General features: G+C 41.2%; 1 protein-coding gene across 3 annotated transcripts in view; it reads right to left on the bottom strand.

The window, feature by feature from the left end:
- The window catches only part of RALGAPB (Ral GTPase activating protein non-catalytic subunit beta), a 69,419-nt gene that overhangs the window by 36,599 nt on the left and 20,001 nt on the right, over nucleotides 1-12,819 (bottom strand). For all 3 annotated transcript variants that reach the window (XM_064465096.1, XM_064465095.1, XM_064465094.1), the window contains 6 exons: nucleotides 11,008-11,156; nucleotides 10,680-10,896; nucleotides 3,584-3,785; nucleotides 2,023-2,190; nucleotides 867-981; nucleotides 485-632 (listed from right to left, as the gene is read on the bottom strand). In XM_064465096.1, the coding sequence (XP_064321166.1) occupies nucleotides 485-632; nucleotides 867-981; nucleotides 2,023-2,190; nucleotides 3,584-3,785; nucleotides 10,680-10,896; nucleotides 11,008-11,156 (999 nt within the window). The remainder of the gene's footprint in view (nucleotides 1-484; nucleotides 633-866; nucleotides 982-2,022; nucleotides 2,191-3,583; nucleotides 3,786-10,679; nucleotides 10,897-11,007; nucleotides 11,157-12,819) is intronic.

Consider the following 12,819-nt stretch of genomic DNA (forward strand, 5'->3'; position numbering starts at 1 on the left):
TTCCAAAGCTTTTGTCTGAGGATTTACACAGTGCTAAACACATGTAACCTGTATTCTCCCAGTGCTGGACCACTGGTCACCCAGTATTTCAATTTATTTCTAGGCTTAATCATGCCAAAAACTAAAGTGTTCCCTGTAACCCATTAGACAAGAATCCTTCCCAATATTACAACATTTTCTCCTATTTCCATTCCTAGTTATGACTGACTTTTCCTGCCAGGATATGCTTTATTTCCACCTCTACTTTTCAAGTAGTCTTCCCAATTTGTAAAAAAAGAAAAAAAAAAAAAAAAAAGAATATTAACAAAAATGTGAGGCTTTTCAAGACGTTTTCACAGTTCGAGGGAGATTATACAGATGACAACCTGCCAGGAATTTAAACCTTTTTTCTTGCAAAGCAACATATGACTAATGAACCATATTATTCCAGGGCAGATAAGGGAGACACTCCTGTAACACAGTTAAACAAAAAAGCTGAAATAACCTAGTATCATTTGAGTGTTGTTGGGATCTGTTTCCGTTTGCAAAGCTCCTATGAGTATATTCACAAGCCTCAGCTTCAAGGAAAGGAAGGTTACTGGCTTATCATATGTTGAGCTGTCATCATTGCTGAATTTCCCTTCCAGGATAACCTGAAGGAAAAATACATTTATTTCAGTATCAATTAGAGATCTATTGGTTTCAAAAGTCAAGATCCACACATTGCTACTGACAACTTTTAATACAGTCTTCCTGTTTCACATTTGGTACAAGAGTTTCAGTGCTAAATAGAACACCAAGTAAAACCCACAAGTCACCCAAATCCCACTCCAAAACAACCAGGAAAACAGAAATGGAAATGCAAATCAAAGTGCTAAATTTACTACCTCAGACTTTATGGTTCCAAAGTGATGAGGGAGAGGCAACAGAGACAGCAAGATGTTAATTGAAGCTCTTCTTAGCTCTGTGGGGTTTACATAGATTTTAAACTTTGAGAGTTCTCTGCAAATCAAAGCATCATACAGTTAATCAACCTTTCATAGGAATTTGGAGCCAAATTTAACTAAGTTAAAATTAAACATAGAGCCACCCAGTGATCTTAAGTAATTTCCAGTATACAAACAGCAGGAACAACAATTAGTTCATGCAGGAACCATCACTTGCTAAGGATTCTGTACCCCATATGAAAAGGGGTGAGCAGATTAAAGTATTATTCATATGCTGCATCTTCAAAGCAGGAAGTCTCAGGTCATGAGCCTTTACTGGCTTATTACAACAAACCCACCCAGGATTATCAGAGATCTGCAGAACATGCGCACGTGCATATTGCATAAAACACAAGCTGCTAAGTAAATAGATCAACTTTTGTCAGTGGCCACCAGAAAATTCTTCTAAGACCTATCCGAAAGAAGCAGTGGTTCAGATTTAAGCCCAGAAGATAATATTTTACGCGTAACTTCAAAATGAAATGTGGTACCAAGACGTAAAACATATGTTGAAGAAGGTATGCAGGGAGTAGTATTAAGTGCTTTAAATTACTCAGCAAAACATCCAGAAACCTACAAAGCTCTGACAAGTGAGTGTGTATCTTCTGGCTTAAGAACCTACTCCAAATTCACCAGCCTAAATTATCAATTTTTCTGCTTAATGATGTGTAAGATTACTCTCTTAATTAATTCACTGCACCAATAGCCACTAATGAATATCCTGTGAAGTTTTACTTGAAAGTCAGTAGGCTTTCAATATATTGGAGCTAAATCGCTCCTTTTTCCCTATTCTTACAGATACTGCTTTCTATCAGTGAATATGTAGACAACACAACTCACATATTTAAAATAAGCACTACTATTGCTTTAAAGAAAATAGCTTTAAATAAAAATTAGGGCTCATTAAGTGCTGCTTTATCACTATCGAACATATACACGGCATGGGGCCCACATTACAGAATTCCTTCAGTGAAAACTACTCAGGAATGACAGAAGCCCCAGAAGATAAACACCTCCCCACATTTCTGATGATATTTATATGGAAATAACAATTTACCTGTCAGGTAAAATAGTCTCGAGAGCCGAAATGAAATAAGGAACCACGACATCAATCCCTTTCAGGTCACAGCAGAACAAAGGAGGGGAGTTTAAAATAACACTGGCAAGAACGGGGTGGCAAACAAAATCTGCTATCTGCAAACCCTGAATTAAAAGCATGTAAAATCTGACAAAGAAAGATAAGATTAAATTATTTGCACATAAAAAGCATCAGCATCCCACATGAACAAGAATGTGCAGCCGCTATTTGATCTTTTCTACATAAAAATAGAGTAAGTTTCAAAACCAGAGCTGGGAATAGGAGTCCCCCCCAGTTACTTTGGCACAGGCAAACACACCTAACCAGCTTAACAAGAAGCCCCTCACAAATCAAATGTATTTCAGGTGAAAAGCCAGCAAAGCACAGTTTTATTGAAACCTCTAACTTGTTGCCACACATGGACTGGAAGCTGTGCAAATACAGCCCAGATGCTTACTAACAGTGCTTGTGTCAGGTGCTCTCCCACTACTCCCTTCCCCATGTAAGAATGGGAGCAAGACCTTGATTTTTAACTCCAAGAAAAATACTGCAAAACCTTTCAGGGGGAACAGGACGGGACACACCGATCAGCAATTTGGAAAACGAGACCAAACATATCCATCTAACCAGTTCAGATGAAAAAACAATGGGGCTGGAACCTAGCTGGCCCCCATCCTAAAGCAGTTAGTTTGTTCTGCAGTGTCTTCTTAGAGAATACTTATATGCCTTTTCTTTCCTTCCTTTTTTCTCTTTTTTAAAGGCTTGCAAACACAGAGGAATCTCACTGACTGGGTAAGAGAAACCAACTACCTACACACAAAACACTACAACATGCAAGAAATAAAATAGTTCAGTCTTCCAGGAAGGTTTGATGCCACCTGTGACAAGTGCACCCTAACAGTTTGAGAGTCACGATTTAAAGTTGAGTCGCTGCCTCTAGCCTTTACTATTTTACTTTTTAACAAAAATTTGGGAAAAAAGGAACACTATGATAGGCAAGATTGCCTTATTTTATTAGAAAGAAACTGTAAACAGAGGTAGTTCAGAGCAAAACTGTTTTAAATAATGGAATATTAGTGCATTCTGTATTTAAAGAAAAAAAACCCAAACACATTCCATCCCAGTGTTGTGGTGTTTGACAAGTTAAGGCTCTTCATAGTCTAATAAAGCATACAAAGTCTTATGTCTGCACACTTATTTTTTCCATCTGAACAATATTCAGCAACAAATTAGAAAAACCAAGAATACAAGAGGCAAGAAAGTATCCAAAGGACAACGTTCCTTCCAGCTGGGAGACACTTTAAGGGACTTCCCTTCAACTAGAACTTGAAGGGAACCCAATGAAAACCAGCATCATGAGAAGACAAAAGGAAATCACTATTCCATCTAGCCAGGGATCCCCACCTACAGCATCTGAAGGCTAACCAGTTTTTTTTGAATTGGCAACACAGGATTCAGACTGCATCTGAATGCTATTTACTGTGAATTAATTTGCACCATAAAGTTATACCAATAAAGCAACTGAAAGATAGGTTAGTACCGGGATAGGTAAGCTGGTAAAATTTCCTCCCCAGTCTTCTTGCTACAAAATATCCTACACAGTGTCCCGCATGCCTCTGCCCTTCCCGCTTCATAGTTGTCTGGGAATTCACTTGCATCAAACATGGGGTTGGAAGCCATTGTGTCTGTGGACATTTGTGATCCTTTCCGGCGAAACTCCACGCTAGCTTGAGTTGCTATAGCTGGGAAGAGAAAAAACAGTGTTTCACTGCTTTTGTTGACACATGTAACAGGCTCATGGGATCCTGGACACAAAGATCAAGTCCAATTTAGTAGTTATCATGAAGCTGTTAGTTCACTGTATTTGAGTCAGTGCTTCTGTTTAGAAAGTATATGCGGGTATAACTAACGTTTTTTTCTTTACAACAATGACAACAACTGACCTTTGCATTCTAGAGCCTGTCCCAAATTTCTGCTGGGAAGAGTATGCTTATACCCACTGATTAGCTTCCTATCCTCTCTGGAGGACAAAGATCTTCCCTCACCTATTTCTTGTCTCCAGAAAACTGAAGTACCACCTTGCCTTGCTGCCTTAAAACACCAAAAAAACATTTAGATGGTGCCGTTAATGCGACCTCCAAGTAAGCGCTTAATTTTCAAGTGGCCACCTAATCTCTTACACTGCTCTGAACACCAAGCTGCTTTGATCCCAATTTGTTGTATAAACAGACATTAAAAAACAAAATCCAAAAACTCTAAGGCCCCATATCAGAAAGAAATTTGCTGAAACTCTCTCTCCTCACATCACTACTGAAATTGCCAAATAAATTTGGGGTTAGGCAGCCTCCAGACAGCAGCCACCAGGGAGGCTGGCACGTCTCCTACTCCCTGTCCCACAATAAGCTCCACAAAAGCCTCTCGGGAGCCTGCTGCTACCTAAACAGGACGTAGTTCTGCTGGGCTCTGTGCTCCCTCCCTGCAGGACGGTTCCGCTAGTCCAAGCCAGTTGAATTCATGTCTTTCTAGAGAGATTTCTGGTCCCCCTTTCACACATCAGTATCATGTGCATACGATGTAAGAGACTACTCGCTTTGCTGGCTTCATCCTTTCTTCCAGGATGGCAACCAAAAAAGATATATTGCCCTCATTGTGATTTTTTTCTTTTCTTTTTCCCCTTCATGTTTTTCCTTCGACAACTTCACTCTTGGATTACTAACAGCAGAAGGAGCACATTCCTTCTTTCTTTAGCTAAGACTATATTGATTTTCAAAACTTTTATAAGCTACAAAACCAAACAACAGATAACATCTGCTCTTAACAGAATCACATCAATGTAGTTCCACCAGTACCAGAGAACTCCCTCTGTCTCAAGCCTGGGACACTGGGGGACATCAGGTTCACAGTTAAGTCTTGCAAACAAAGGCCCATTAAGACTTTGACAGTTGGAATACTTGTTAATTTACAGATAGGGGTTTTGTTTGTTTTGTGTTTTGTTTTTTTTTTTAAGGAAACATCCTCTTGACAAGCGTCAACTCTTAATTTTGTGTCTTTAAATTCATGGTTTAACCTGCTGTTACCTTACAAATTTTCATTACTTAAGTAGTAAATAAGCACAAATCTTTATGCATCTTCCCATGAGCCATTGGTTTTTTTTGTCCTAAATAAGCTATCCAGCAATATATTGTAGTTGGAAAAAAAACACTACATGCACAATGCATACAAATCAAACACTAGGTCTGTAAAATAAGCTTTAAGTAAAAAAAAAACCAAACATGGTTAGTGCAAAGTCCTGAAACTCATGACATGATCACAGACTAAAGTACAGAAAAGATGGGACTGATTCAGGCAGATTAATTTGCTTTTGCCAACAATCCTCCCCATTCAAAAACACACACAAAAGAAGTTACTTGTCTTTTTCAAGTAAAAGTGCAAAAGCTACAAGAGACAATGAGAATGAATTTACAAATAAAATATGGGATTATGGAAAAAGAAAAGCATGACCGCAATTAAGGAAAAGCTACTGGTTCCTACTTACAAGATTTATAAGAAAGAAGAATTTGGATAAAAGATGCTGCAAGATAATAGAAATAAAATGGAAACAAATCAAAGGACAGCAGTAGTTATAAAATACTTTAAGATGGTGAAATTGTAATATAAGTTAAGAAGCTTTTAGCTTTTTTAAAAAATAGATTAAAAGCTTTATGATATAGCAAGCTTGTTAAACACACAGGAAATTGGCATTCAGGTCCAAAATTATGATTCTGAAAGTACCATGCAAAACAATGAACAAAAAGTTACAAAATACTAATAAGATTTAGAGCTGTTCATATCAACATACACCAGTTCTTTAAATGGATGTATTAACCCTTCCCAGCTCAAATACGTTTCCCTGTGTTGCACTGCGTATACACCCGGCTGTCCTAAGGTTTCTGTGACTTCGGGTATGTCTTGTAGGGGGAGGGTTACTTACCTGCAGAGTCTCCTCACAGCAATACTCCTGCTTCCAAACCATGCGTTCCTGACATCAGTACAGCTCCACTTTCCCTAACCTAAATTGCTAACAACCCTTAACAGCAGCCACTATACCTGGGCGTGCCTCCCCTGACCACCAGCAAAATTAACAACCTTCCAAAGCAGAAATAAAAGGCTGAACAATACCAGAAATATCAACATCTCAAAAACAACCTCCAGAGAAAAAAGAGGAAAGACTCCAGTAGCCAGGTACCAGGAGAGAACACCACCACCTCCTGTGAGCTGCTTGTTTGAACATGCAGGGTCAGATCAAGACCTGTGACCAAGCCTCTCAGCAACACTCAAGATGTCCCTAAATCAGGGCTTCTTATAGTTTGCTCCTGGACCCCCAGAAACATTCACTGGGACATTAATGACAGTAGGGCCAGAAGAGATGAGGGTAAAACTATACCTCAAAGAATCCACCACTGCCAACCACACCTGAGTGGTATCAGCAACCCTCTGAGGTAAGACCCCTTCAGCTACTATAAAACACACAGGTGGCAGGCTTGTGACTGACTTCTTCAGGTACAAGGACTAAAAATGAGCCCATCAAGATTGGAAGAATCAGTTGCTGAAATGCTGGCACAAGGTATTAATGAGTTTCTCCCAATTCTTACAAGTTGCTGAAGGCAGCAACTAGCAGCAGCACACACCGTATGGCCTAACTGAATATATCCTGCCAAAGAAATCACACTCAGCACATATGCACACACTCCTGAGCTGTCATATTCAGGGCTACCTTCATACAGACTTCATAGCAAATTTCTTGTGATGGAGTTTTCTCAAGTACCAATCATAAGGAGCTATTTATGCTGCACTAACAGCTAAATAAATACCCCGTAGCCATCTAATTCTAAAGACTGCACCAGCAGGATCCAGCTCCTTTCAAGCCAACCTTGCATTTTTTAACAGATCATTTGTCCCCTCTTGACATAATACAGAGTAATGTTCATTAGCTGCTTGCTATAAAGCTTCACCATCAAGGTCTGTGCAGAAACTAAAACCTGATACAGGACACTTGAGGCCCAAAAGCATCACACTAACAATGGCAAGATTGCTGTTGTGCTTCAGAATCCAAACAATGACACAAGACCGTCTTGAAGGACAGGGCTCCGAGAGCAAACAGGAAGACTGCTTTCAAGGTGATAGACTCCACTAGTACTCAGTTTATACCAATGACCTCCAGCTAATCTCGTGGGAAGGAAAAATTATCTCTCTTCCCAAAGAGACAGGCAAAACCACAACCACCACAAACATGAAAAATGTACAATTATCCTGAATTGTGCAAGGGTTGGTACAAGAAGTTTACCAATGAAGACGACCAAAAATTGAACAACAGTGGGGCAGCAGTTAGTCACAGAACCAGGGAAGAGTTGAGGCTGGAAGGGACCTCTGGAGATGATGTAGTCAAGCGCTTCATCCCCACCCCACCCACCCAAAGAAGTCAAGTAGAGCAAGTTTGGTTACCCTTCCAACCATCCAGGCATTTTTTCAGCTCAACCTAGTCATTTTTCTTGACCTCCTTTCTGGAGGTTAAAGAGTTCAAGAAGTAAGATACGTGAGGCTCTGGGACAAAGAGAAAAGCAAGGGTAGATATGTACTCATTCACATCAGCCTTTATCATCTGCTCTTTACTTCCTAAAGCTCATAAAAAAGACAACACATGCTGTAAGATTGGAGGAGATCGATGTGCCAGTCTGTGTGAATCAGCAGGGTTTGCTTAAAAGGAATGAACTAAATTCCGAACTAGAACTTGAGACTGCAGCTCATCCACAGGGTTACTTGTTAGGCAGTGGCATTTAGCTTGTGAATACCTCTTCAGGAATCATGTCATATGGGTTCTCACTGAGAATGTGTCACATGACAGACAAGGAATAAGAAACACATGCTAGAAAATGCAGTGTTCCAGAAAGGTGTCCCAGGGCAGAGGATCTCTGCAGGACTGAGGAGCAATCTGTATCAAGATATTTCACCTCTTTCAAAGCGGTCCTCAGACCTCCAGCAAGCAATGAAACAGAGAAATCATATCAGAGATCTATGAGAGAAGAAATACTTAACTGCATGACATTGCAACAAACTGAACATTAGAAGTATTTAAAGTTGTTGAGATATTATACAGCTGCACTCCCAGGCCTAAAAGAAAAAGAGTGCACATGGGCTGGTGGAAGACAACACTACATAGCGAAGCTGATTTTAAGTGCAGACACTTCACAATTACGAAATACTTAAAGCATCCATACAAATAATAGCACTTCCTGAAGCTAATGCAAAGATTATCAACAGCAGTGTCAAACACGGTAAGAATATTCAAGCTAGTGTCAAAAGCATTACTGTACCACTCTACAGAGGAGAGAAGATGGACCGTGACATACAGGTATACAGGCAACCTGCAGCCAAAAAGAAATCTTATACCAAGCAGATTTATTTTTGTCCTCTTTCCTAAGGGTAGGGATTGTGGCAGCAAACTGTCCCTTCTCTGATGCCCTCTTTCTTCAAGCCACATCTACGTTGGGTAGCATGAGCAGAGGCAGGCAGATGGGCACAACATCCAGATCTGATTATTACTGATGTGCCCCACGTGTGTGATGGAGGGGGACCACAGCACACAACCCTCCAGCACAGCACCTCCTGCCTTACACTGTTGGAGGAGGAAAAGGCTTCACCTGGAGGCATCACGCTTCACAGATTAGACTCCCAAATTGAAAAGCGTCTGTTCTGGACTTAAATCTTACTTAAAAGACACTGATGCTTCAAGTCAACAGAAACTGCAGGAGCCTAACCCTTTACAAGTCTTGCTACATTTTCCCACTTAAAGCAGAGGCTGAGCAAAAGGATTTATGCAAAAGGATAAATCAATCCAACTTTGGTGCCTCTCTACAAAGCTTCAGCAGTAGGGGTTCATCTTCAGTTCGCTCTTGTCCAACAGCCTGCCACGGCATTGCTGTAACCAGTGCTTTACACAGCAGTAACACCACTCAGGGCATCCTGGAAGGGCAGCAAACACTTGACTAAGTTCCAGATGTTAATGCTCTCTTCCAAAGCGCAAGAAGAGCGGGACATAGCACAGCAGTTTTCTGGGTCTCTACCACCATAATTTTCTCATATCCACTGCTGCTAAGATGCTGCTAACATGTGACATGCAAAGACTGGTCTCACTACAGACAGCTCTGAAGAACATCGAGGAGGAACAGAAGCAAGCGGTTTCCACATAGTGCTTCCTAGTTTTCAGGAAAGTAGTAAGGCTAGCAATATGACAACTTTCTGACTGCTGTTAGGCGACTTAAGTCATTCCATTTATGAAGAGAAGGCACTGGAACCCTTTCAAATAATTTCAATTTTGGGTGACACTGTACTTCTGCTAGAATCACAACACCTCTGTTTACAGCTGACACTGTTGGAGAAGCAGCATCACAGCTGACATCCTTTTCAGGTTAAGCACTTCATTAAAATTCCTCAAGATACAGGTTATATCAAAATTAAAATGATCCAATCACTCTGAAAAGCATTAAATACAGAAATACATTAGATGCATATGCAACTGAACACATCCTCAAATTACACCTTACTCCTTCCTAAGCTCAGCTGTTTCTCTAGCAATGTGTCATGGGCCTTCTACAGAGGGACTTGAACCTCCTACCACAGAAACCCATGACGGAACACTTTCAAAAACCATGTGCTGCATACTCAAAGATACCTTTAACAGTTCCCAAACCTGAAACCCATCACCTCCACACAGGGATTTGTGACACAACAAACAAGGAAGATGTCAGTGTATCTGCAGTCAAGTCCCACTACAAACCCAATTTGGTACAACAAAACCTCCTCCTGCTATTTTTCTTACTTAGATCCTAACAGCTAGATCTCTTGGAAGAGTTTAGCAGACATTCAAAATACTACATGAAGAAAAGGAAAAATGCAAGGAGTGAGAAAGTTTTCTTTTCTGAGTATTATGAGTAAAAGGAAGAGGAGGGCTAAAGAGCCTCTCTGAGCAGAGTGCTAGTTCCACTACCATGTCTCAAACATCTTACCTCTAAAGCTGAGCAAAGCAGAGGAGACAACAGATCTACCAGTTAAGGACTGAAGACAACCAAGGTATCAAGCCATATATAGAAACATGTAGCAACCATCACTGAACGGCAGCAACTTTACTTGCTATTTTAAGGACGTCTGTTTTCATAACGCTCTCCAAAAACTAGAAGTACCGCTTTGTGTAGTATTTGGAGAGATGTTTGACAATTTTTCAAACATTAGAGTCACTATAAGAAGTTGCTATTACTCAGAAAGATACTCAAGCAGATTTCAAATTAGGAAGGGGATTTTTTTTATCACATTATTTCCTTCACTTACTAAAATTTTCCCCACTAGCAAAATTGGGACTGCCATGCTTTTTAGAGCAAGGGAGTGTTTAACAGTAAAGAATTTTTTTTTTTTTTAATGTATTTTAAAGTCCCCAAACACCTGCTCAGCTAATAACAGGTGCCAGCTCAGCTGGGAGGGGTTAACCACAATACAGCACTTCAGATTTTTTTGTTGCTGTTAGTTATGCATATGTTAATCTTGCAGGTAGGAAATGTCAATAAAACAAGGAAAAAAGTGTACATATATTTTTCAGGAATATTTACCAGTCATGCTGCTGTCTCTGTTTATTCCATTATGAAGTTTACAGTGAACAAATGCTGCATCAAATAACCACGATCCAAAGAGGTTCAAGATGCTGTTAACCTTTGGCCTGCGAGGAGCTGGTAGTGGCCGTGGCTCAGAACTTGTCTGGTTTGGGCTAGAGAGTGGAGAAGTAGAGGATGGTTGGTGCTGCACTTTTGAAGTATGTGCAGTAGTTACCTATTTGAACAGAAGAACAGATCAGCTCCTAGAAACAAGGAAATTACTCCCTCCAACCGAGGAAGCTATCAAAAGGGTCAGCTACTTAAATGCAGAATATAAAAATCTTACAGTGCTGGTTTTCATTGTTGCTTTATTCACAGTCACTGCCCGATGCCTTCGGTTATGGGGCGGAGTGGTATTGATAGCAGTGTTCTGGGGCATGCTCAGCCTATTTACTGGTGTGGGTGGAGCGCTATCTGACCGGGGTCGTGAAATACCTGTAGATCAAGAAATAAAGCAAGCTTTCAGCAATAATTCCATAGGCTCATACACAGCAGCCCAGTTAGTAAGCATTTGGGCCTTCTGTAAATAGAGTAACTTTCCCCCACCCCACAAAACAGCAGTAGTAAGAAAAACATCTTTCCCCTTTTACTATTAGCAGAAATAAATGCACAAGCAACAGAAAACTCTCCTTGCATTAGATAAGCAAATGATTAAAAAAAACACCAAATAATCCATGTTCTGAACGTGTGGCAAAATGGCACACCGGGTGACCAACTCTAGAAGCAGGCAGAGGGAAAGGGGCAAGGTTCATTTGCCAAAGCTAATTTAACGGCTCACTCCAGCCAAAACACAGAAGCCTTTCACCTTTCCCAACCATACCTCCCCATGACCCATCCTGAGACAGCTCTAAGACGTCTGACCCTTCAAAGCCAACTTAGCTCACTAAATTATGACAAAACCCACCCACCATGCAGTTTTCTGCTGGTTTTGTGAGCTGAATCAGCTTGCTGAACAGTCAAACACTAAGTCAGTACAAGAGACGGGGTAAGAAGGCAGAGCAAGCTATAATTTTTCTGGAAGCAGTGAGACATTAGATCAGCCTTTACCCAGCTTCAGGGAAATACTCGTGGTGTATCAAACTACTCTTTCCAGTGAGAATGAGAACCAACTAGCCATGTGCAAAACCTGAAGTGACAAACACCATTTCTTCCCATTTTAATGAAGACCACCACCCTCATAGCCCATTTGAAAAATTAAGTGTGGAATTGCAGTACGCTTGAAGATTTGACACAGATTTTCTGACCATGTTAATTAAAGCACACAAGCACTTTTCATAATGCACTACAGAACAACTACCTCCTGCTGAACCATTAGTGTTACACCCCACGCAAAGGGCAGAGTACACACTACAAAATATACTGTTTCGGTACACCTTTTTGGAAAAGGGGGCGCAGCAGTTTGCCAAACACATGCATCCTGTAGGTACGTATCGGTGTGGGCAAGATAAAACACATGCTTTGGCGCCTGGGGTAGAAGGCAACGAGGTCTTCCATTAGCCGTAGCTGACGGGGTTCATACTGCAGCTCTGAAGTCTGCCTGTGCACGTTCTCGCATCCACACCTACGGCTTGAATTTAGTTTCACCAAGAGCTCCCCTGTGCCCGAGTGCATCATAGTCTGCAGCCTCTGTCTCTGAACTCCAGGTGGGCTATCATCACCTTAGGTGTTTCATCTTGCTCTATGAGATCTTCAGAATCCTGAAGCCTCCGATTCAACATCCTATCAAAAGCTCATGTAGACAGCAAAGCTCCTGGCATGCTTACAGGAGAGCCTGGGCTGCCAGGGGCCCACAGAAGCACTGCAAGACTGGCCAGTGGGGAAGACCTCAAGCCCAGGTACCGTCGCACACCCCCACAACTGCATCCAGGCAAGGAGTTGTGTATGGGATCACTGTCACCCAGTGGGAATGGAGTCCCAGGCAGCCAGATGCAGAACACAAAGCACTACTGCACCATTAGTGGGTTAAGTCTCAGGTAAGAACCCCAGCCTATTTTCAAGGTCCAAGAGGCATTCACTACAACAGCTATCCTGGCAGAAGTGCATGCACCGTGCAAAGCTAACAGCTCCACAGCTTCTTCCTCTGCCTCCACGGCAAGGT

This window comes from Phalacrocorax carbo, chromosome 14, assembly GCF_963921805.1.
Source record: "Phalacrocorax carbo chromosome 14, bPhaCar2.1, whole genome shotgun sequence".
NCBI lineage: Eukaryota > Metazoa > Chordata > Aves > Suliformes > Phalacrocoracidae > Phalacrocorax > Phalacrocorax carbo.